General features: G+C 40.6%; 2 protein-coding genes across 2 annotated transcripts; both read right to left on the bottom strand.

Annotated features, from left to right (window-relative positions):
- Window positions 1-13,768: 13,768 nt before the first annotated feature.
- On the bottom strand, window positions 13,769-21,234 carry grk7b (G protein-coupled receptor kinase 7b). The gene is made up of 4 exons (XM_039821802.1): window positions 20,421-21,234; window positions 19,526-19,963; window positions 17,689-17,960; window positions 13,769-15,274 (listed from the first exon to the last, which is right to left on the bottom strand). The coding sequence occupies exons 1-4, from the start codon at window positions 21,039-21,041 to the stop codon at window positions 14,947-14,949; spliced, it is 1,659 nt and encodes a 552-aa protein (XP_039677736.1). The 5' UTR covers window positions 21,042-21,234; the 3' UTR covers window positions 13,769-14,946.
- Window positions 21,235-24,476: 3,242 nt separating this feature from the next.
- Window positions 24,477-26,360, bottom strand: rnf7 (ring finger protein 7). Its single transcript, XM_039818476.1, has 3 exons — window positions 26,057-26,360; window positions 25,877-25,924; window positions 24,477-24,951 (listed from the first exon to the last, which is right to left on the bottom strand). Exons 1-3 carry the CDS (start codon window positions 26,220-26,222, stop codon window positions 24,833-24,835), a joined length of 333 nt encoding a protein of 110 aa, XP_039674410.1. The 5' UTR covers window positions 26,223-26,360; the 3' UTR covers window positions 24,477-24,832.
- Between the last annotated feature and the right edge of the window lie 409 nt (window positions 26,361-26,769).

Raw genomic sequence — 26,769 nt, 5'->3', positions numbered from 1 at the left:
CTGTAAAAGAAGATGGCATGATTTGAAGCGGAGGACACCCCTTATAAATGCACTTCAGTTATGTCCAACTCTTAGAAGATGCTAATAATTTCATGGTAACTGCATGTGGCTATTCGCGCTGATCTTTGTGAATGGACAATTTTATGCCAAATGTCTGCATATTTCTTAATTTGAGTACTTGCCAAGAGCATAGGATTGCTACTTAATTTCATTGTACTTCGTTGTGCAATGACAATAAAATAATTCTATTATATTCTATCCAGGAGCACCGAGACACCATTTGCTTGGCAGTTAGGGGTGAATTTTACCCTTTGCCGGTGCTTTGAGAATTTGTCTAATTTGTGGAGGTTTAGCGGCCGCAAAAGCCGCACAATCCTTTTGTAGATTCGCCCGTCAGTGTCTTGAACTGCAAGTTTGCTGGGAGGCGTACCAGCAATTCTCCTCATCCTCATCATCTACAGTATATTAACAGTGCAGGCTAAACTCACATTTTATTTAATCATGACTTTCTGACTTTATAGGGCAGAGTTGTTAATATTCACTAAATCTGGGTTAATTCAGGCCAGAGCAATTTGCACTCCCATTAAGCATATGGGTGAATATATTCTCTCTCTCTGTACATACTGTCTCAGCATGTCAGTGTGGTGATATGATTTTGGGAAAGCTGCCACTGTGCATGGCATTAATCAACCAGAGCTTAGCCTGTCAACATTCAATAATGTACTTCTCTGTGTTCTTGATCCTATAAAGCTCCAGCCAGCATAGCAAACTCTCTCTCTCTCAACAGTGGAATGGAAGATGAGCTAAAATATTGATTGCTCTTACTTCTCCACATAAATCCTGTTAACAAGAATGCATCATCTAACAGCTGTTGGACCGAGAAGCTTGTGTCTCCAGGATTGAGAAAACATGAATATTATTATATGTGAATTTCTAAAAGATAGCCATGTATTCTGAAAGCATTTTTTTTTTTTTTAACATTGCTAGGAAGGGGGCAGGGTCATAAAAGACTGAGTTAGTGCATATAAGGTAATGTAACTTTTCAGTTTGGCTCAAGATTTTCATCCAAGAGTTGCACGCTCGCTCCCCTTCAAATGAAGCGCTGTCCCTTTCCAGGTTAAGCAGATGTGAGTTATGATGCATGTTCACCGACAGGAGAGTATTAGCTTCCCTGGGTGTCAATGTTCCGGGCCTGTTGATTTACAGCACATGTCTGAATGGTTTGGCCTGGTGATTTACAGCACGTGTCTGAGAGCATCGTGGCCCGTAGCTAGGGGGCTCCTGGCCAATCAGGGGACGCAGCGATCCAGGTCACGCTGGGCGACATGGTTCCACAGGAAGGCATACTGAAGTCTAATAAAGCTCCAGAGTGCAGAGAGGCCCCAATCCATAGGGGGGACTCAATCTGTCATGGCCCATAAGTGAAGCCCTAAAGCACAGCAATGGCTATATTCCTAAGAGCTCACTAGGGCAGTATTGGTTACTGAGCAGGTCTGAGCTGCTACTACTTCCACCGCTGTCTCCACTCTACAGTCCATCACACAAACACCAGACGCAGTAATGACCAATATGCCTGTTCTATGCAACTGACATGGCTTAGCCCAAAACTGTATGAGACAGCTGATGTTGACTGACAAACACTGTGCATTGCAGTTTGTAGGCGACAGCAGAAAGTGATCACTGGTGTTTTAAGCCCCCAACGTCTGCTTCCAGGCAGCGCTGCGACCGTTGACTGGAAGGCACCTAACCCTAACCCATCGGCCTTCAGATAATTCACTGTGGAAAACAGACTCAACAGGTGGTTTAAGCGCCACCTTAAAGGAACCCTGTTGATGCGTTTCAATAGTCAGGAGCCCTACTGTCTCCACACCTACAACAGTTTGATGTTCCCAGAACCCGGCAGCCTTGAGACACGCTTAATTTAAAGGACAACACTTGACTGATTTTGAAAGTTATTTCCATTTATTAATCAAATTGGTAGCAGGATCTTTGACAAGACTTACAAAAGCAATACAAAAGCCAGTGCTCTCTGCAGTCAGCTGAAGCAGCCAAGTTTATTCTGTCATCTCCAAATGAAAAAGTTCTTTTACCATCCATTGAAGAATGGATGGTAAAAGAACTACAGAGAGAGTTTGGCTCAGATGTGATTTTATACTGCCAGCATTTCTGGGGTCGTCACTCCAGCTCAGAGTTGAAAAAGGCATCGTGGTCAGGTAAAATGTCATCCTACTTCACTTTTATAGCATGTTGTCAGGGACGGTTCATAAGAATGAACTACAGCCCAGTAGAAGACAGAACTTATCTGCCAACTCAAACCAAGTCACTGTGCCACCGTTTCAGAGGGGCCAACAGAAACAAGAGGGAAGTTACGTGAGTAAGTGTTTCTGTTGACTAATGGTGGGTTTCTATATCTGATACATTTACTGTATCTTTTTTCATTTTAATTATCTAAGTATGTTATAATTTCTCTGTAAAGCACATCTTGGTTGTTTTTAAATGTGCTCTATGTATAAATTCACTTGACTATAAATTAGTCTGGTTATGAATGCTAAATGTGGCTAGAGTATCTCCAAAATGTACATATTTACTGTTTTATCTTCCCCTTCCCAATCACACTAAAGTCATTGTTCAGTTGTGTGTACATTGTACATGCACAGCCCGTTGTGTTTGCACACTGGTCAGGTGAAAAGAAACACAGTATCAGCAGGTGTGATAAGGGACGTATGTCAGATAAACAACCCATGAATTTGGGAGGATTGGTGGATTTGCTGCTCCCAACCTCATGCACAATGTCTACTGGTACCTATAGACACTGAGCAGAAATTCTCAGTGAATTTTTACAACATTTAATACATCATAGACCTTTTTCGCGGCAGACATGTTGACATGTCATAGTAGGAAAAGCACAGGTGTATTCAAAACCATCAATGATGGCTGCATTCCACTTAGGAGAGGTCCTGGTATTGTGCATGCTGACTCACTGAAATAGCTTGCTATCAATTTCAGCTGTGCTTTTCCTACTATGACTAGTCAAAATGTCTGCTGTGAAAAAGGTCCATTGTATGTTTACCTAATATTGTCATTTTTGCTTCTTCATATTGTAATTCTACCATCGACATTTCTGTCTACTCTGTATATACAACATCTTTTTGTTGTTGAGTTTTCCTTATGCATATCAAGGGTCTAGAGATGGAGCGTGTCACATGATGTACAGATAATAAATCCCTGTGAGGCAAACTTGTGATATTGTTCACATAATAAGCTCAAATGTTCCTTTGATTACCAAAGAATGTCTCCATTTATGTTATACATCATATATTCATAGACAATTTACTCCATCTGCTTTACACTTCAATATCTACCTTTCAGATTATACAGCTCAACTACTTTATTTTCAGGACTTCCACTTCACCTGACACATCCAGATCACTTACAATTTGACTGACATTTCAATTGCTTTCAGTGCTTAAGGTTCAACTAAATCTTCAGTAATTTGACTTCAACTTCAATGAAATTGACACTCCAACTTTGCTCAGACTTTCACCTAAACTGACACTTTACCTTCTTTCACCCCTCCATTTCAACTGCCACTTAAACTTATTTCAGTATTTCAACTATTTCAAGTGGAATACTGAAAGAAGTTGAAGTAGTTGTGCATTTTCTTGTCCCTTAAATTGTCAGAAAACTCATCTACATTGATGTTACAGCTTTTGCTGTTAAAATGTATTGTATTTGTACTGGAAATATCACATTACACTGGACCAGTTATTATGCGCAGGAATTATAATAAATATACTACCAAACTAAATGGATTAAACAATGTAATGTATTTGCTCCTAATAGATAATATAACTGTACTTTAGGGTGGATTTCTCTCTCCTTTAACACCAACTGAAACCAAGGAGCCTCTTAAGAATGCTATTTTCATTTTTAAGTGTAGCTGATACTGAGCTGAAAGACACGCCTTTCCTTTCTGCACCTCGCCCACCCCCCCAATGTTGTCCACCATGTTTTCAATGTACAGAGGAACGCTAGCATGACTTTCCCAGATCTCACAGAGGTCTTCCCCTCTGGTCATAAAGGCCACTTTATACAGCTGTACATCTGTGACCCAGCCTGTAGAAATGTCACACCAGGGCTGTTTGCGGCCTTTGTGCTGGGACACACGTACCGCTGTTACACCCTCTCACCCACAGATGCCAGTCAAGGATGACACTAATACATGCTAACGCATTCAGATGGAACATGTGCTGCGAACTGCACATTTCTCTGGAGCTTGATTCATCCTGTACGTCGATACTAATGTTTAAAACATTTGACCTCCAATTCTTGATATCAGTGCAAAGCTAAATTAGTTAAATCTGGCCTTGGACGCTGTGATTGGTCCAGTGACAAGACCTCTGCAGGACATGAGCGCACCGCCATCACGGAGCGTATTTGCAAGGGATTACCTCGATGATCTGTGATAAAGTGCTCAACTGTTTTCCACACACTGCTTTCATGGCCACAAGGGCATTAGAGGCGGATAGAAACAGAGAGAGCGAGAGAAAGAGGGGAGGGAGACAGAAATAGTAAGCAAGCTAGATGGACGCATAGACAAAGAGTGACAGAGAGACATTGAGAAGTAGAAACAGAGGAAGACAGAAGGCTGGGCAGAGGGAGAAGTGAGCAGTGGCAGAAGTGACAGACTGCAAGTATGAGATGGCAGAGAGGGAGAGTGAGAGAAAGAGGGGAACAAAGAGCATATTGTCAGTGCTGGGCGCTAATCGTCCCCTCTTAGGCTGCCAGAGACAACAGGTGAGAGCAGTTTGACTCCCTGCAGGCTCCATGAAGCTTTCAGGGCTCTGTGTGTGTGTGTGTGTGTGTGTGTGTGTGTGTGTGTGTGTGTGTGTGTGTGTGTGTGTGTGTGTGTGTGTGCGCACGCGCAGGGGCCAGGGGACCTCAGGAGAACTCTGCCAATGCCAACTCAAACGGCAAATGAGGAGTGAGGGCCGCACCATCAAAGGGCTCTTTTCAGACATGCCAGTGCCTTGGCTGTAAATGTGTGTGTGTGTGTGTGTGTGTGTGTGTGTGTGTGTGTGTGTGTGTGTGTGTGTGTGTGTGTGTGTGTGTGTGTGTGTGTGTGTGTGTGTGTATAAGTGCATATATGTATTGTGTGTGTGTGTGCCCATTTGCATGTGTATTCTGTGTGTATACATCTTCCAAGAAATTCTCCTCCTCCTCACACCAGCAAAGTAATAATGGTATATGTGTTCAAAGCAACAACAAAGGGGACGTTGCATCGTCAGACTTTGATGTGTGCGAGAGTGCGTGGGCTTATTATGTGTTAACAATCTAAAAAGGCATGTGACCCAGAGCAGCTGTTTGCAAAACACAGCCATTAAGAGCAAGAAAGTGAATTTCAAGCAGGTGAAATTAAGAAAGACACGAGGAGAGTAGTTGCTACTGATGTGATTTTTAAAAGACATTTCTATTCAAACTTTTTCATTTGTGTAGCTCACGCCATCATTTCCAACACTGATAAAAAAACATCCCCACGACTAGAGCTACGAAATTAAAACCCAAGTTGTAATACTTTTCCTTTTAAAATGTGACAGCAAACCAACAATTGGTTAAAGCCCCTACACACCTATAGTCCACCCACACAGGTGCTAACGCACTTACGTTTCTGACTACATTCTTTTCAGGACTTTGTGGGCTTGATTGACAGCTCCCTCAGTCTCCTGTTGGCTTTGTTGCACCTGTTAGGGCGGGACGAGTTACTTGACCTGGCGAGGTTTAATTATTAAGCAACTGAAAACACCTGTGAGAGTGTGTTAATTAAACTTTCCCAAAGCTGCATCAGGAGTATAGTCAATATCCCGGTTCACAACAGCATCGCTGGATGCTCATTTGGATGGCGCTTTCATAACACCTGCCGTGGCATGTCTGAAAATGCAGTCATGGAAATATGTGTTGGCTGGTGTTGTTTCATGCCGGAGAGCAGATGTGTGACAAGCACAGTGGCATCTACTGGCAAAGCATTGTGTGATTTCAGACTCATGTCCACCTATTAAAAAGCAATTATCATTTTATTTCAAAGTATACAAGAAAAAGCAGTGATCGCTACCATAGATGCCATGATTAATATGTCTATCCATTGTGTTTCTGTGGCGGTCCAAGAGACTTATGGAGTGAATGGAAAAGAGTTGCAGTGGAAAGTGCAGTGCTCTGTAGTGCAGGGCATGGAGAGTTAACTATGCACAGAGGGATAAACAAATGTACTGCAGACCATGTCAAAAAAACATCTGGGGGCAATGTGTGCGTGTATTTTTGCTGGCATATTTGTGTGTGCGTGTGCATTTGTGTGTGGGAGACCACAGGCCGCATCCTCATGATCATCACAAGATTAAACCCATTAATCCATCATACATGTGAGTATAAAACGTCATTCACCAGAGATAAAAATAAGAGAGATAAGGTTACAGTGTGGAGGTTTTAGGTTTGAGGCGTGTTACCACTGAAAGCATTCTCAACAGTTAAGTTATTGCTGCCGTTACTTGAGCACAGTTGGGTTTTAAATGCCAAGAGATGGCCTGCAACAAGAAACTGAAGTAGTACTGCCTGTCAAAACAAGACATAGTACCTCTGAGGACGCAGCGTCCAGAGAGTGTGTTTAAAACTCTATTTTCCATCTGGGAACGAACATTATCAATCTTTTTTTCTCACAAACACACAGATTTTTAAGCTTATTAGGATACAAACGCTCAGCCCCAGTTTGGCCAGTATGTCACTGGACTACAGTACTTTACGTTGAATGCTGCAAAGCTTTGACATCATATCATCTTCATATGAACCTGAAAATACATTTATCAATATTCATCCATTCATTTATCCATTATGGTGATAACCCGCTACCACATCTTGTTAGATGACACCCTCAAGTTGCAGCAATGGTGGTTATATCACCAGTCATCTGCCCCTAACTCTCCTCTTTGCTCCATTTGCCGAGATACGTCCCTCTTTCCCTTCCCTGCGGCCCACAGCAGTCAGGAATCGCAGCCTCTGCAACTGACCTCAATGGGGAACAGCCATGCTTTCCTTTTTGTAGCTTACGTGCTCAAAACTTCAGGGGAGGTGTAGATTTAATTCCATAGCTGACGGTTCAGACAGCTGCAGTTACATGTACAATATTTCTTCAACCCAATTGAAATCATTCTGATTAGAGATTCCAACTTAACCGTTTACATGGATACTTAATAAAGTGATACGATAAAGTGATAAGATGTGCGTTTACTTGCCCCAAAGCATGTAATCTGTTCTGCTCATTGTAAAGCATCTAATCTTGTCAGATATATAGCCTAACGGAAGGTTTACATTTTTATTTTTATTTTGTTTAACTTTATTTGGTTCGGTGGATTCCGGCCCTTTTTAGCTCTCTTTAGCTTTTCGATCATTGAGTCGTTTTTCAATATTTTAAGGTCTTCAAAAAAAATGTAGGCATTAGCCACAGACCAGTTTTGTTTTGCTACCATGTTTCTGTCCCTCCTGGAAGCAGCGTCACCCAATGTTACCCCCACGTGGGGCAAAAGTGCAGAAATAATATTTATTTTAACCCAACGGTTAACAATCGGATTAAGCGTTTACATGGTTATTAATCGCTAATATTTTCATATTAAACGAATTATCAAAAGTTTACACCACCCCTCTCAGCCCAATAGGATCATGCCAGTCTTTTACCAAAGAGGTGGTTACATGAGCCCTTTTAATTCTGATTGGACTATTTTTAATTATAAGTGGAATATTCAGGTCCATGTTGATACACTGTTCTCTGTCTGCCATGCATTTTCTATAAATATCTCCAAAACAAAAATCTTCTCATTAAAGAGCCATCTTAACATAACATCTTTTATACTAAAAACCAGGCTTGCCATCCTTCGTCTCTGCAAACTAGCACTAGAAGATACATTGATGTATAGATATTAAAATAACAAAATGTGAGAAACCGTACCTATTCAATAAAGACTATCTATCTATCTATCTATCTATCTATCTATCTATCTATCTATCTATCTATCTATCTATCTATCTATCTATCTATCTATCTATCTATCTATCTATCTATCTATCTATCTATCTATCTATCTATCTATCTATCTATCTATCTATCTATCTATCTATCTATCTATCTATCTATCTATCTGTACCTAAACTCTTGGGGCAGCTGCTTCTTCCTCACCTGGGGCAAATGTTATAGCTTATGAAGCCATTCAAATGACATCATCTGCAGATGTCAGGCAAAATGGACACTCTACAGACTGACATCCTGTCCATAATGAATGAAAAAGGGGATAAGATGCATCCTTTTAGGAATCTACACTTTTAGCCAAGAATCTGAATACACCACTTCCTCCTCTCCCTGCCAGTGTACAGGGACCAAATGAGTCATGGTATGAGGCATACCGGTGAGGAAATACCTCAAAGTTTGGTCATAGCATGAGTTGTAGTTGTCTCTTTTCAGTGTTAAACCGATCCAACTAGTTCACCCACATCCTGCACTTTTCTTTATTACAGAAACAGCTTCGCAGATTTGTCCGTAGTATTTTATCCATTAGCAGCTGTGTATCGACACACCCCAGATGTCCAGGGGTGGTGTGATAGGAGTGTATTTAGTGACACACACACACACACACACACACACACACATGGATGACAGACTGAAAGAGGCAGGTTACAGATTCTGGGAACACACACTAACAGCAAAGATGGACTTGGAGTCAGTCCAGAGTCAGACTGCCTGCCGCACCAACTGTCAGTCATATTACACTGCTCACAAAGAATGCAATAAGTACCAGCTAATTAAATCAAACTAGATACACTCTTAGAAACTAATACCACTTCACAGCTTACATTTCTGTTTTTCTGTCACACTGTGGAATCGATTGCTTTTATACCTGCCTCTGAGCACTTCTCACAAACACAGATGTCAAAACCTGCTCGGTCAGTGACCCCTGAGGCAACATGGTGTACTGTAATTAAAGTACATTAACACATGCACCACAACTGTGTTTTTCCCTTTCACAGTTCAGGATGAGGGGTTTTAAAGTGTTTCACTTATACAGTATTCTGTATCATTATATCCCTCTCCCTTCGTTTGATGTGCTGATCTTCAATCACCCTGCAGTGGAGGGGTGAGGAACATCAGAAAGCTTTACACTCTGGCTAACTCGGGTTTCAGGATGCTGTAACTTTTTGAACTTTAAGCCGTTTCAATGGGATTTTCAACTTGTGGGAGAGAACTTTATTTCTAGCGACAGGTGACCGGAGAGATGTGACTGATCGCGGAAATGGGTAAACTGTAAAAGTTAAGGAGTAGGATAGCAGTTAAAAAGTTTGGTGTAGTCCCAATGTGTATACTGCAGTTGCCAGAGGGTATGGGGAAAGATTATAGAGTGGTTCAAATAATTTGAAAAATAAAGTGTATGACTTGATTAAAATAATGTATCCACATATTAAGTCAGCTTTAACACTTGAACATGAAGTGTTGGGATTGAGAGAGTGTGAAAACTAGGTTGCAAGTGAGTAAGGTAGTCCAAACAGTTAGCATAAAGTAATAGATAAACAGTTGAAATAGGCACAGAAAACATGTTGTTCGGCCGCTATTGACCTCCACTACACATGGTGGCTTATTTCTCCAGACACCAACCGTAACTGGTAATCATATGATGGAATAATATTACCTGGTCCAAGTTTTTCTGTGTCAAATTTTAGGAATTAAGGAAACTGAGCACAACATCAGTGAAATAATTAAAGTATCAGTTTTAAGATTTTGACACAGCTTCTCTAAAACACAAGGGCCATAAGATTAAGAAACAAACTATCTTAGTTGATATTGTACTAAGATGGTGTGAATTCCTCAGAAAAATGCAATTAATCAAGTTACGTACAATTAACTGATTTAAGTAAACTTGGGAGCCTTTGGCAGTTTGCTTGGTTGGTTATCCAGCCTTGCAAGTGAATTAATAATTAATATTAACTTTTTTTTTGAAAGGTCTACAAAATCTCCTGCAAAAAAAATCCTGCTTAGATCATTTTAAACTATTTCTGAATGCTAAAATCCCATTTTCTTTAATCAACTGACAACAATCTTTTTATGTGGTGAGATCGCTTTCCCTGCTTCAAATACAAATCAACTTGTGCCAGTAATTCTGTGCAAACATGTCATTTTCTTGATTCTCATGCTGTGCAGTTATGGTTCAAGACATGGATACTCTTTTCTAGAAAAATCCAAAAACGTGGGGTTGTACAGCGAACAAGAGTCATTATTTGGCCCCACTGGCAGCAGAAAGTAAAGTAAATATTAAAATCTGAACATGAGATTAAATAACATAGACAGATCATTTTTGCAGTAAAGGGACCAAACATGGTGCAGAGATAAGACGAGGGCTACGAGTGTGTGTGTGTGTGTGTGTGTGTGTGTGTGTGTGTGTGTGTGTGTGTGTGTGTGTGTGTGTGTGTGTGTGTGTGTGTGTGTGTGTGTGTGTGTGTGTGTGTGTGTGTGTGTGTGTGTGTGTTTGTGTGTGTGTGTGTGTATGTGTGTGTGTGTGTGTGTGTGTGTGAGATCAGGCTCTATCCATGACGTTGTCCAGCCCTTGGCAGTAGAAGGGGTCTGAGGTCTGGGCGCCATGGAAACTGACCATTGGGCCTCAGTGGGGAAGAACATCATGCACACACACGCTCTGTTTCTGTTGGACCGCCCTGCAGGAATTTACTTATTTGTGGAAATGTTAAGAATTCAAGCAATGAAGCTTAGAAAATTGAACTTTAACCAAAAAACCAAAAACAAAACACTTCCTGTGCGGTAGTGGGGTCACCCTGGTAGCTCTGTACAATGACGCTCTTCTTGATTTAAAAAATTTTGTGACATAAAATGTTACTAAGCACACTAGCAGTGAGTCACCTACGAGACAGCAGGCAACAACCCTCTTCCTCCTTCAATCCTTCTCCCACATGGCTGGCTCTCAATTCCCCTCAGCAGACAATGGCCTCTCTGTTTTCGACTGTTTAACCACTTTCTCACCTATCCTTAATGCTCACGCACTCTCACAGACACACCCGGTGCATAGACACAAATCAATTTTCATGTTTACATCTATGGAAACACAGACACACACATATGCATGTACACACAAATACAGACACTCACTCACAGCCAAAGTAGGAAAAAAGCAGCAATATCGCTGGTGTGATACCATCCTGAGGATGCCAGAGCTGAGCTGAAGTGTGGAACATGCCTTTGATGTGAATCCAGAGCATGGGCATGTAACAAACGCAGATACCAAATTACACCCTGCCATGCTTTGATCTCTAAAACCCCATGCCTGCGAACTACAGAGGTAATAAGATTGTGTGTGTAAGTGAGTGTGTATCTAGATGTGTGTGTACATCTTTGCCTGCATGATCAGCATTAACATAAGAAAGTAAAGATGCATAAATGTGCATATGTGTGTGTATCTGCATGCATGAGCGCAAATGTGCAATGATACGGGCAGTGTGTGTGTGTGTGTGTGTGTGTGTGCGTGTGTGTGTGTTTGTGTGTGTGTGTGTGTGTTGCAGAGTGGCTCATGCAGTTAGTGTATTGAAGGGCAGGAGTTACAGCGTCGAGCCATGGGGAACTAAACCCTAGCTGAGCCTTGTAGGCACCTGGTAAAAACATGTTCCTGGAGACCTTCTGCCAGGTTTGTCTTGTCGTCACGTTGTCCACAGTGGACTCCCCACTCTGCCTTCGCAGCCGACAATGATCAGGTTGCGTCTTGGATTTCCATCTGAACCACCCCTCTAATGTCATGACAGTTGAGTGTGAACGAAACCACTTCTCAGCCCTGTAAGGTCATCCCCTCATAGGAATTAGCACAACACATGTTTATGTGTCCCTCATTACCTAAATGTGTCTGAGGTTTAGGAGCGATACACTAAGTGATGGATGATAGACTGTGAATCAAATATTGAGGTGACGTTATATTGTAATTATGAATGTACTGTAGTTACAATAAAGAGACAAGCACCTGCCTTTTACAGGCTGACCATGGCTGTTTGGATGATAGATGATATCTGTGCCTTGAGATGATCAACAAGAGGAACATGAAAATAACTTTGAATGTCATCGTTATGCAGACTCATTTCTTAACAGAAATCATAACAGCAGTGAAGCAAAGGAATTGCTTGATTTCACTAAATTGTTTAGGAAACTTGCTTTATTTCTTTTCCATCACATCTCATAAAAAATGTCACCAGGCTTGAACGTTTAATTAAAAAAAAGAGCACAAAACATTGTGAAAAACACATGCGTGAGGCAAGAAAATATCACAAAGCTATAAACAGTATATAAAGTCACATAGAATATTAGAAAATGTTAAATCGTTATCATAAAATCACATTTAAATATTATTGGCACTGTTTCGTACTGACAATGCAGCTTTTTATGGGAGTAAAACTAAAAAGATATACATGACACAGTACACCTTCATTTAAGACTTAAGGAAGTATAACAGATAAACATAATCTGAGTCATAAATAAGACACCTGAGACATCTTGGTAGCCCAAAGGTCTAAGATTAAAAAAAGATGTAATCACATCGCTGGTTGAGTCATTTCCTCTCTATGTTCACTATCACATAAATGCAAAAATACCTGAATAAATACCTAAAAGAAAAAAGAAATCTCAAGTAATCATCTCAGAATGAAAACTCTAAAAATAAAGAATACTTATTACCAACTTTAGCACATGGATCTCCCACAACCAGGGTGATTTGGGGGGTAATAAAGGGGGTTGGTATTGCCTTGTTAAAGCCAAAAATACAAGGTTACGATTTTTTTTGCAGAAAAACTATGACAATTTTGTCTCCGTGAATCCCCTTGTTAAAGTTGAATGAGTCATCCAGTGCTTGTAAATACCGGAGCAGCACAGCCAGGATAATGGGGATGATGAAGAGTGCTGCCTGCGGGAGGTTGAACGCACTTCATGAGTGTCTGGCGGCACTTAGTGGTGAACGTCTGCTACTGAGAGACTTCACTGAAGTCCCAATACTGTACACTGTCCACCCACATGAGCAAAAGGCATTCATGGCATTTATGTCCGTCTAACAAATGTGGCACATTACTGCAAATACGGATAATCATCCTGCAGCTATTCAGTGACATGCAACCATTATGTAGCTTGTTTACAAACACATGTAAACATTTCAGCCTGCCAAAATGGCTGAGTGATGTAATGGAAACTATGCATGCACTGGGATCTAATGTCTCACCAGGAATAGAGGGCAAAGTATAAAGCAGCAGTTTCAGTATCATGTCAGTGTGTGTCTCCAGCCAGACCCTACGCTGAAAACAAGAACTGTGTTATTATTAAAACACTGAGACAGTTAACCCATCATGTTTGGCTGTGGCATCAAGATGGTTCCTCTTTAGGAAGAAAATAGGGCAGAGGTGGCTTAAAGGTTAAAGAAGCTTGTGACCAGGAGGTCGCCGATTCAATCCCAAGACCGACAGGATAAAATCTGGGTGGGGTAATTGAAAGAGTGTCCCTCCCTCATTACCACCACTGTGGTGCCCTTGAGCAAGGCCCTTAACCCCAACCACTCCAGTGGAGCTGCTCAGTGGCCAGCAGATCAGACTGTGGTTGTACTGGGCAGCTTCCAGGTATGAATGTGGAACTGTGTGAATGTGACAGGTCGTCGTTGCAAATGAGAATTTGTTCTCAATCGACTTACCTGGATAAATAAAGATTAAATAAAAAAAAAATTTATATATATATATATATATACATATATATTCAGATTTAAGGAAACAAGGCAAGTAGCTGTTTAAAAAAGGTACCTGGGTTGCTTCATTAAGTATTATGCGACGGAGCGTTAGGGTCACATTAAGGGGAAAAAAAATAACGATGAATTTTTATTTATTTTGCATTTCGAGAATAAAGTCGAAATGTCGAGAATAAAGTCAACATGATGAGAATAAAGTTGAAATACTTTTTCGAGAAAAAACTTGATATTTCAAGAATCAAGTCGGACTTTTAAGAATAGCCTAAACCAAACTACTAGCTTTACCTATAGTCTTCTACTAAATGCATTGTGAAGGCCTATATGAACTCGTGAAATTATACTTCAAAATCGGTTTTAATAAAGAAATTATTTCTCTTTTAGAGCATAAACATAGTATGGTGATAAGTAGTAGGAATCTGAAGAGATTGTGCCGAAAAAATGCATCTGTTCAGAAGGAGAAACCACACAAACTTGGAAAAGGTGGCCGTATTCCTGCAAACTGAAATAGCTTGTAATGGACAGATGCAAAGGCATCGATGGTTACACCTACCCGCAATACAGAGAGGATATGTTGTATCACAAGACACAATAAGACAATTGATCAAATAGTTTGATCCTGAAGTAGTGGGGCTCAGGCGAGCGCCGACTCCAAGGATTTAACCCATAGCCTTGCCTACATGGCAGCTGGCATAGCGGACAGTCACGCTAATATGATTAGGTGATAAAGGAGTTGAAATTATTCTCGTCATTTCAACTTTAATCTCTACATTTCGACATTATTCTCAAAATGGTAGTTTAACTTTATTCTCGTCAGGTTGACTTTATTCTCAACATTTCGACTTTATTTTCGAAATGGTATTTCGACTTTATTCTCGTCAAGTTGACTTTATTCTCGCCATTTTGACTTAATTCTCGCCATTTCGACTTTATTCTCAAAATGCAAAATAAATAAAAATATCTTCCTCCTTGATTTTTTTCCCCCTTGATGTGGCCCCAATGCTCCGTTGTATTATTATCCCAGGCACTTTGGAAGTGTCAAAGAAATTCAATTATCCCAGGCACTTTGGAAGTGTCAAAGAAATTCAATTAAAGGACATTTGTGTAATTGTTTTGCCCAGTTGTACATATTGATGAGTAGATAAAATGCTTACAAAATAATGCACATTCTGGATTCCCACACAGACTTACAGCTGTAACCGTTCAGTTCGGCGTTGTTCAGTTCGTCAAACATACCGCTGTCGATCATCTCCTTCTGCCATTGAATGGAGACAGCGCCCGTGCTAAACTGCTTAAAAAATTTCTCATCCTTGCCCTCAAACGTAATATTCTCCACCTCGGAGGTGTCCCTGAACTTGTCCGTGTCCTTGGCGTAGACCACGTTGGATTTTGGCACCCAGGGGGGCTCCACCAGACCGGCCTCCAGCCGGCGGAAATTGATGCTTTTGAAAAACACGTGGTTTCGTGGGTCATCGTCTCTAGTATTAGAAAGACACAAAAGACAGTTAATGATAGGATTGACATAGAAACCTAGGCTATGCAAGCAGGAGGCAGGTGAAATGATTAAACTGGACAGTACAAATTTTCATATGGCCATGAAAAGTTGCTTTAAGAATACATTTGATGATGAACTAAATTCTCATATAGTTTACATGTTTGGTTAATTAATTTAACAGAGTAATACTAATAACAACATCTTCATTATACAACACCTTAACAGAGTTGCAGAAAAAAAAGGAACAAAACATCCACTGAAATAAAAAACAAAGAAATAAAGTGTACCTACAGCCCAAATTACATCCACACAGGTGTTTTTACTTAATGATCCTGATTAGACCCTTGCTCTCATGTTATTTTAATTAGTTTTATTTGTTGCACCTGTTGGGGCGGGACAACTCACATACCTATTGCCCTTATGGACCCGTTGCTGCGTTCATGCCACTTGGGAATAACAGGGACCCCCCCTCATTACATTGTTTTTCCGACTGCCAGTGTTCACATGGTCGGGATGTGTGTTCTTCTTCTTCTGTTATATTGGCGTTTGGCATAACAACTTGTTGCATGACTGCCACCAACGGTTGGGCGTAGCCTAGAGCATCAGGTGCGTGAAAACATGGAGGCCACAATAACAAAAGATTTGCTGCTGTTTTCTTATACGAGCATACAAACATGGACATGGACAGGTGTTTGTTTGTGTTATTTGCAGGACAACGAACGGGAAGCAAAATTACAAATCCCACTATGGCCACGCCAAGACCCGCCCTATGAAGCAGCTCGATTGGTTGGGGTTAGGCATTTCACCTCAAGTGGTTAAGGTTAGGATAGCCGATTGGTCAGGGGATAGGACCTGAACAAATGGAGTTACGTTACCTTGCGTTCTCATGGACTCCTGGCCAATAAATGCTATTGAAGGGCGGGTCTTGGCGTGGCCATAGTGGGATTCGTAATATCGCGAATGGGCCTATTTATGAATAATTTGAAACATGTTATGTCTGTGTATGTTTCTTGGCAGAGGCATTTGCCCACAATAAACTGTTTATTGTCATTGAAATATTTTCAGTGAACCAAAGTCGCCTACATCAAACGTCAGTTGTCAACAACGTGTCACCAACTGGGAAACTTGGTTAGCAAAATCTAGCCCGAGTTTCCCACCTCTGATTCCCAGAGGAAGTGACGTGAATGATGACGTTTTCACTCGGAAATTTTTTTTTTTCGATGTCTATGAACGCAGCATTTTTCACAGCAGACATTTTGACTTGTCATAGTAGGAAAAGCACAGCTGAAATTGATAACCTTAACGATGGATCAATTCCATCAAGTGTCCCAGTGAGCTATTTCAGTGAGTCAGCATGGACAATACCAGGGCCTCTCCTAAGTGGAATGCAGCCATCAGTAATGGTTTTGAAAACACCTGTGCTTTTCCTACTATGACACGTCAACATGGCTGCCGTGAAAAAGGTCTATTAGTACACTCACATAAATACACACAATAAATAAAAGCACACCTGTTTGGGTGTGCAGGGCATTGAAAATATGGAAGATGTAGATAATGTATGAACACTTAAAGGCCATTATACTGTATATAAGTAGGTCTTAAGATGAGCCTTAAAAGGGGTCAAAAAAATCAGCACTCATATTTTCTCTGGAAGACTTCTCCATAAGATGGAAGCACTAACGACAAGACGTATACCACTAAGAGTAATGGTGAAAGTGTAAGAAAAGTGAGTTCTGAATTTGGGAAGTCAGTGGAGAGAAAGGTGACTTGGTGCTTGCACTTGTTTTATTCTGTGATCTGGCTGCTGTGTTTTAACCAAGTTCCATTCGAGTCGGCGGCACATTGATTTTCTTCAATGTGTTTATTTGTTTTCCTAATAATTTCAGCACCGGGTTGTGCTGATAGAAATGAGCTTACAGTGAAGCACTACATTCCTATTATCCCTCACCTCTGAAACTCGTTGTCTAAACCAGTAGTTCCCCATCTTTTTGGCCTATGACACCTTAAGATCGCACACATTGTGCATGTCGATGACTTGTGAGCAGTTCCACCTGTGATTTTCAGATTGTTACATATAAATCATGGTAATTTGTTTTTTAATAACAACAATGTCCAGTCCAGAGTAAACAGGAAAACAACATTTATGTGTAGCAGAACTAAAGTATGTTTTGTCATCTTTAACTCTTCTTATAATTATCTCCTGACCTCTTCAAGGTGTCCGGACCTCCACTGTTCTGGACTTAAACCATTGTACTCCTGGGCCTTTATCATACCAAGCATAACGGTATGTTTTCACGGGTGAACTTTTTTTTTTCTTTATAGATGATTTGCTTCATGTTGTCTACACCAACCTCCGGTGATAAACTTGTGCTTGACAAAATTAAAGTTTTTACTTACTGGCACCCGAGGCGACGTATCACCTTCTTCTTGAGGAAGCGACTGATGATATCTTTGGTCGGAGCATCAAAGTGTTTGCGTTCAAACTTGCACTCGTCCTCCAGAGTGCGACGAGTCACCTCCTCATTCTGCACCTTTTCTTTGAAGTCTTTAAAAGGCAAACGGGCGGCAACCATCTCATAGAAGCTGCAGCCCAGAGCCCACCAGTCCACAGACGTGCGGTAGTACTCCTGTCTCAGAATCTCAGGGGCCATGTAACCAGTTGTACCAGCCTGACAACACACAAAGGGGGGAGAGAAACTAGGATGAGGGAGAATTCAAAGAGGCGTAAGCCTTCTCCATATTTCTGGGGTTTAACTTCAACAATAATTGCAATTCTTCAGTCTGTTTAGATATTCAGGTCTGGTTAGAACCTGGGGACCAGGGACATTGATGAACCCTTGGTATATGTATTGTGCTCTGTTTTACCTGCTTAGGGACTGTACACATTTTTTTTGCTGAAGGGAGTTGGAGCGTTAGCAAGGAAGGACTTTATTTTCGAATAATAATGAAAATGATTATACAATTAGCATAAGATTTGGGGTAAACCATTTTAAATATTTTATGCTTTAAGTCTTTTAGTTATTAATGGTGAATCGAGTTTTAGATATACCTTTGTGTTATTTTTTTTTAGATATTGGTGGATGGTTTTGCAAATCATACTAGATTGATTAAGTAGGTTCACCTCCTTTGCCACCCCATTATATTTGTACAGTCCCTTAGCTCCGCCACCCAGTGATTTCCACTCTGGGGGGGGTCAGAAAATAAATTGGACAAGGACGAGATTATTAGCAACATAAGAAAGTACAAAACAGTACAAAAAAAATGTCTACTTTGTTTAATATTTGCTGTTTTCTTCTGAATTACTGGATTATTTTATCACAGACCTAAAAAACAATAAATTCAAATCTCAGGCAAACATAGCTTCATTTTAAGAGGTCACAAGCCAAAAAGGTTGGGAACCACTGCTATAACCTGTAGCATCGTACAGACAATGAAAGACAAATATTCAACACACTCTGCTGTGTGCAGATGAAAATTAAATTTAAAATTAATTTATGTAGGATTTCTTTTTTTTTTAGGATGGAAATATTTGAGGCCAGACAGAATAATCTAATCCGTTAAATAATTCACCTTTTTAAATTTAAATTTGGTTATGTGCAAGAGACTTTCTTGGGCAGCTTTCACATGATGGAAAACAAAATTAAATAACGAAACATGGAGACAAAAATACAGACACAAGAATGCAGTGTGAAACAATAAGACACTGTTACAGCAAATACAGTAATGCTGCGTTAACAGGCCTCCATCAGGCCGGTCAGCTGACAGATGAGACATTAGGGTTCATTCTGTCTCTAGTGAGTAGAGGCCTGCTGTGAATCTCCTGACTCATCTCCTTGGACAGACACGTGGAGGCCACGTCTGTTATTAGTAAAGCAAAGATTATTGTAACTAGCTAATGCTAACAGGCTCTGCTCAGTCCTCCATACATTTCTCAGCGAGTGCGGCATCCAATTGGGGAAGAGGTCAGGCATCTTTTAATAAGATTAATTTGAGTTACACAAGGTTATGCTCTCTTAGCATGACTAAGAGCAATCTTGTCTATTCCTGGTAAGTCGCTTGTAGTGGTGGCGAACAAAATAAAAAATGATTAAAAATCAAATCGTAAGATCAGGACTAGGCTACATGGAGATTTCGTTGGGTACAAACCACAGAGAGGCTTTGCAGAGTGCATTGCAGTACAAACGTCTGACACCGAGGTCTGTAGGTCAAAATAGGAATATGTCACCACACTAACCTTCCGGCAGATCGTTTTGCGCCTTGGCAGCTCCACAGCCAATCCAAAGTCTGACAGCCGACACTGTCCTTTAGCATCCAGAAGCACGTTCTCAGGCTTCATATCCAGGTACACAATGTCCATAGAGTGCAGGTGGAGTAGCCCAGTGATTATCTGGGCCATGTAGTAAACAACACGCTCCATACGGATACCCCGCTCTCCGAGCTCGTAGATGTGGAATCTAAGGTCTCCTCCATTCATGAGGTCCATGACCAGGCACAGGTGGGTCTTGTTGTCATAAGCGTAAGCCAGGTTTACAACGAAGAGACTGTTGACCTGCTCCAGGATCTGCTTCTCCATAAGGGCCATTCTCTCCTCACCTTTCATCTTCAAGCGCCTCTTATCCAGCTTCTTGCAGGCGTACATGTGGCCTGTGTGTTTCACCTGCACCGCACACACCTGCAAGACAGAGGAAAATTTGATTTCATAACATTTCTATTTATTTGTTATCCTGTTTTACTGTCTGTTGCGACTGTATAATCTTGAAATATGTTTATGCTACTTTTTGCAAAGCGAGACAATGTAATGTTTACTTAACAGTGGCTGCTGTTGCTATATGTAAAAGTTAAAGGGTGATGATAAATGCTCAAACAAATTTGACAGCGGCATAAGTAGAGGAAATGTTAAGGTCAAGCCTCCATAAGCTACTGGTCATACCAAACCAAAAGAGGTTGTTTGTATTAAATTATGTAAGGGTGCATTTAAATGCTCATGAATTCAGCTTTTCATTTGTAAGAGAAACATTTTTCAATTCTTCTTTCTCAATTTATAGTGTTATTTGTATCATTCGTTGTAAGTCTATGAAGCAATCTAAGATTTACACTTTAATTCAGATGGGGGGATTTCTGGTGCCTACCTCACCAAAGCCACCTTTTCCCAAAGTCCTTAACTCGTAAAAATATCTGTCAGTGATCCTCTGCTTCTCGTACTCTTTCCACTGCAAGAACCTATAGTAAAAGGGGCTTTTCAGATACTCTGAGAAAGGTCTTCCCCTCAGGAAGTCTCTCGTGGCTTCTCTTATCTGTCCCAACATCACCTCCTCAAAGTTTTTGTCTGTTACACCCTTGCATCTTTCAGCTGCTTCTCCTGTCAGGTAGGAGAGAAAACTCCTGGACTCAGGTTGACAGAACTTAGCGAGGATGCTCTGTTTGGCTTTCTCTCTGGCTTCATCTTCAGCAAAGCTCCAGTCATGTAGCTCCTCCAGGAACTCAGTGGTGACCATGTACTGCGGATTAGAGGCCAGAAGAAACTGCTGGAACAACTTCCTCCCAATAGGCTGTTGCTCACACAGTGACTCGTACGTCCTCCCCACTGCTGCCTGGAAAGCAGAGGACATCTTTGGTTTGGGCAGCGTCAGGGCGAGCCACTGTTTTCTCAGCGTATCGCGATCTACCTGCTGAGCCCTTAGGTAGGCAGTGTTGGCCACCAGGTTGTTCAGTCCCAACAGGTCACCCATGTTGGATGTATCCTCTGACATACTTATAGGCAGCGGGGCCTGATCAACTACAACACCACAGCTCACTCATCGGCAGGTTCCAAGCACAACTGAGCACCTCAAGCACCTGCATCCTGAACATCCTCCACCTCTCTTGTGCCACGCCTCTTGAAGCATTAAAAGTACCACTGTCCTCTGGGATTTGTCGTTAGCTAAGTGTCTTTGCACACTTATTCGTAACTAGCACTAAGGGAAAGCAACTTATGTGGTCTGAACTTAAGAGGCTTAAGGCTTGTCTATTTTTAGGAGATGCAAAGTGCCTGTGTGCAGTAATTGGGCTGCCTGCATGACATGACGAGGTCGTAGATCCTGACTGTAACAAGTTATAGCTGATTATAGTTTATGAGATAAAAAAGCCACAGAGCGAGCTGTGTGTGTGTGTGTGTGTGTGTGTGTGTGTGTGTGTGTGTGTGTGTGTGTGTGTATGTGAGAGAGAGAGATATGTGCAGTTTGCAATGGGGTGTGCACACTTCATTGCCTATCATAGGAGGCTTCACTAAATTAGTCCTAATAGGTTAAGTAAGCAGCCTAAGATATTCATTTTCCTGACAGACTTTTGAAGTAGCTGTCAGGAGAATGAAGGCTGCTCGAAACGACCGATCATATAATTGTAGCTGGAGCAGTTTTGAAAAGTACACCTTCAGTTGTATTCCATTTAACCACATCGTTGGCATTATGCCCCTGAAATGTGCACTAATCATCGCGATTATTTGGTAGACAATTACAAAAGACAGTGCGCTTTCTGTTGACACACTTCCACCTATAGAGGATGTGGAGAAAATAACATAAACACCTGCACAAATAATGTAATTCATTACAATAGACCATGCTTTAGATATTACACTTGCAAAGATGAAATGATTAAATGTCTTCTGAGGTTCTCAGATAATGCATTAAAGTTACCATTTAATAATATTTAATATTATAAACTTTTACGAATGTAGTAAGGTTATTTTTGTAGGATCAAGTGAGTAGATTTGAGCATCAACAGGCTCAGGTATTTCTATTTTCATCAAAACATTGATAGGCAACTATTTTGATCATATTGTTTAAGTCCATTTTCAAGCAAAAGTATCAAACATTTGATGGTTCCGCATTCTCAAATGTTAGAGTTATGTCTTTTTTTCTTGACTCACATTATAGTTCATTAATCTTTGGGTTTTAGACAAAACACAGTATTTGGTGACATCGCCTTGGGCTAGAGAAAATTGTTTTCTCAATATTTATAAACCACATGATTCTAAAATATTTGGCAGATTGTACAATAATGGAAATAATTATTAGTTATAGTCCTAATACCTGGGAAATATCACACTTAGTGTGATCCTAATGTGGCATTTTGCTGAAACACACTGAGGTAGGACGTGCTTCTTGTTCACTTCCCCCACATGGTCAAGAGGTTTGAAGCAGCAACCTTCCAGTCATTAGCCTGATGGCTAAGTGAATTATCCCGATCAGTCGTCCCCACTTACAATATTCCTTGACAAGGAAACTGTGATCAGCAAAAAAGAAATTCACATGCTGAGACACTGAGACTTCCTGCATGAATGTTACTACAGAACATTCACAAAACATTTTTATCATGTTGATGCTAGAAACATAATTAGAAAAACATCCACCATCCATGTGATATGTAAGCATTCCACACATTAAGTGTGGCCGATCCGAATCCTGGCTGGACTTAATAACTGCTTTGCAGTGGTGGAAGAAGTACTCAGATCTTTTACTTAAGTAAAAGTAGCAATAGCATGATGATAAAATACTTTTACAAGCAAAAGTCCTGCATTTAAAATCGCAAAAGTACTTGTGCAAAATGGCTCCATTCAGTTACTTATTATATATTTATTATTGTAATGTTAATTCTTATTCATCACCATCTTAAGTTAAGAACAAGTACTCGAGTAAATGTTCTTTCACCACTGTGTGAAACTGGAACAAGGCCAACCTTACCATACATGTATAACAAGTGCTAGTGGTCGGCATGGCTACCTTCAAGATGGTTCACTTTGACTGCTAAGGTACTTATTGCATTAAGGTGACTTGAGGATTTTAGACTCCATCCTTCAACTAGAATGATTGGTGGTTGCTAAATCATTGTGAACTGATGACGTTCAAGATGTTCATATTTTAAAAGGGCATTTGTTTAAAAAGTGGATAAGCATCACCTCAAACTGTTTAAGCTCTACCCTGCCTGAGTTTTGGTATTAATAAAATGATATTGATACATTAAACCTACATTGTGTAATTTTTTGAGTTGATTCTTAGCAAAAACCACTTTGTTCTTTCACATGTGCTCATTCATGTGTAATTACTTCCTCCAACTTATCAAAGTATTCTCGTAAGCATAGAATCTGCCATTCAGAATACATACGAGCGACTCGCTTGAATGACGGCAGCCATGTAGCGTCTCCATCTTTAAAATACATTAGCCAAAGAGGGACATACTGCCGCCTTTCACCCTCTTACACCTAGTGGCCCCGTGACAAATGCAAGGGGGAGATTACTCGTCAGGGAAGCGAAAAAGAGAATTGAAACGACAACGCGACAGGCAAAGCAACAAGACCAAAGTTAATATTGGAGTGGCTAGAACAGCTGCGTCTAAACGATGGAGAGAGCTAATTTCGGATTAGGCCACCGTAGGAGTTAAAAGGTGCAGTAGGTAAGACCTATATATCTAACTTTCTGTCATATTTGCTGAAAGTGACCCTATGTTCGAGTAGAACTACATGAAGCAGGTAATTAAAATAAAAAATCCGGCTCCTCCTACAGCCTGTAGTGCAGTTTGCAAAAATCCACCGCTCCCTGTTCAGATGCACCAATCAGGACCAGGGGGGGGTGTGCTCATGCACACACATTGTGTGTGCTCATGCACACACAATGTGTGTGTGTGTGGGGGCTTAGGAGACCATTTTGGGATTTAGCGGAAAGGGGGGAGGTACGGAGAAGTTGTCGATGCTCAATTTTTTTGGCCAAGTCCTGGATCTTCCCAATCCTACCTCCGGCACCTTTAAAATGCACTCGGAATGGGAAGGGCTACAAAGTAATATTCAGCTGGGTGTCACCGCTAGATGGGAGAAATTCTTACACAATGTAGCTTTAAAAGAATATAAACATGTTTTCCCATAAAACACTTTTTACATGCACAATAGGGCAACCTTCTGCAATAATAAATGTCTAAACAAGCAGAAATCAGTTTTGATTCAAGAACAAGTGAATCTAAGTATAAACCTTTGCAAGAATTCTAATTTTTGGACTGATATTTTTGATTATTGGTGATGACATTTCTGTCAGTAGAAAAAAAGCCAAACAAATGTGCAATTTACACTAAACTGTTTTTCTAAAACTACATAAAGTAATCCATAATTTCAATTTATAGGAATTATATACCCAACCTATTACAATTACTGGATGAAAGAATATGTTTACAACTATACACAGTCCTTTATTTTTTTAAAGTCACATATTCAGGATGTGCTGAACACCACAGACAATAATGTAAAGGTAACATGTGACCAAACACTGCAATAAAGTTTATCCTTCGCTTCAGAATCCCTCCAGCCACATCAACCAATCAGTGACCCAACAAGTCTGCAGCGCTTTCAATTTTGTCCATCTTCCTCCTTAGACACCAGGACTACTGGAACATGCATTCATAAGTAGGAGTTGACAGTTGGCTCTCTGCACAGGACACTGCAGTGATCATCGTCAAGTCTGTCACCACTTTTGGGTGTACACAGGTGTCGTCCGAGAATCAGACCGCCTGGAGTTGGAGCTTATTTACCGATTCTTTGAACCACCCAGTCCTGCTGGCAGAGGGGACAGCGATTGTTCTGCTTCACCCAAAGGGACATGCAGCAGTTATGGAAGGAGTGGTTGCACTCTCCCCATACAACTGAAAGAAGATGAAGATAGAAGACATAGGGAGAGAAAACAGCTTAGGTTACACGGAATATAAAAACGTACTGAAGACGTTTAATTGAGGATATTAATTGTATTACTTGCTCTTTAGTTGGCTCTTATCAAACACAGCTACTGTAGCTAAAAAAATCTGTTGGCAGGTCATTTGCCAAAATGTTATATTATCTAAATAATGCGTTTCATCTAGAGCTGGGCAATATATCGATATCGTGATAGGAGACTAGATATCGTCTTAGATTTTGGATATCGTAATATGGCATTAGTGGGGTCTTTTACTGGTTTTAAAGGCTAAATTACGTAATTTTCTGAACTTACCAGACTGTTGTAACTGTTCTATTATTTGCCTTTACCCACTTAATCATTATATCCACATTACTGATGATTATTTATCAAACATCTCATTGTGTAAATATTTTGTGAAAGCACCAATAGTCAACCATACAATATCGTTGTGGTATCGATATCGAGGTATTTGGTCAAAAATATCGTGATAATTGATTTTCTCCATATCGCCCAGCCCTAGTTTCATCCAAAAAAAAATAATACAATGACACGATGTCTCTATGCAAATTCATTCGAATATCATCCATTTGACTGACATGAAACGACCAAGATGAATTAAAAACCCTTCCTCTATGATAAACTGACCTGGTTGGTTTCTTGGAACTTAGCTAATGTTAGCTTTCTTATCAGGGCCAGCCCTCTCCTTCACTCGTTATCTTGCCATCTGCTAATATTGTTCGCCTTCTTCTAAACATTAGAATCACTAAAGTAAAACCAGAAAACCCAAGACCATGTACCATAGACCAGCGACCGTGTGACATTTATTTACAATGTTTGCTGCACTTGACAAGTGCACTGTGAACGCAAACGGTGTTTCATTGTCGACATTGTCTTACCAACACAGTCCTCCTGTTTGTTTTCCGCCTGGCATCGGAGACACGCGTCTGCAAAGCAAGACAAATGTGTTAACAGTAACGTTATGCCTGAGACATTAGCTAGGTGTTAAAGGTACTATTAGCTACATTAGCCGGTGTCGGAGCTAGCTAAGCTAAACAGTGTTGGTTCCTTGGACTCACCCATCACTTGTACCCGACAAATGGCGCAAGTATCACACTCAACGTCCCAGCTCCACATCGCTACGGCGTTCCACTTCTTCAGGGAAAACATCTTGTCCCCGCCCGACTTAGAGCCTGAAGAAGTGTTGTGAGAGAGGACTATCCCCGGCTCGTCACCGTCATCCATCTCTGCTGCACGGTGTCTAAGGTGACGTTAGCCACGCTAGCTAAATAAGTTGAACAAAATGGACGAAACCATAGACTGTGGACAAACAAACCCATGCTAATGCTAGCTGGTTCAGCGAACGTCTTGTCTCTATAGCGACAAAAGATGGCGCTGTTTTCCAGGATATGAAGCGATATGAAGCATACATATAGCCCATAAATTATGACGTCATGTCACATCTATTGTTTTATAACTAGGCTATGATTTGAAGTCTGTAATAATCTTAATTTGTCAAAATCATAGGTCAAAACATGCACAACACAAACACACTTAAATACGAACATATAACACTATTTTTTTTAAAGATTAATCTACAAGCAATAACTTCCTTTATTTCGATCTCATTTTGCTTTTTTCCATGAATGTTGAGAATAAGTTAATAACCACCCGTGGGGCTTATAAGGCACATTTTCATCACTGTGGAAAAAATACTATTCTAAACATCTGTTTCACTTGTATCAGTGTGTGTGTGCCTTTTCTTCTGTCACACAGGAAACTAAATGTAGGC

This window comes from Perca fluviatilis, chromosome 2, assembly GCF_010015445.1.
Source record: "Perca fluviatilis chromosome 2, GENO_Pfluv_1.0, whole genome shotgun sequence".
In the NCBI taxonomy this organism is placed as follows: Eukaryota; Metazoa; Chordata; class Actinopteri; order Perciformes; family Percidae; genus Perca; species Perca fluviatilis.
This window is presented reverse-complemented; position numbering and strand designations above follow the sequence as displayed.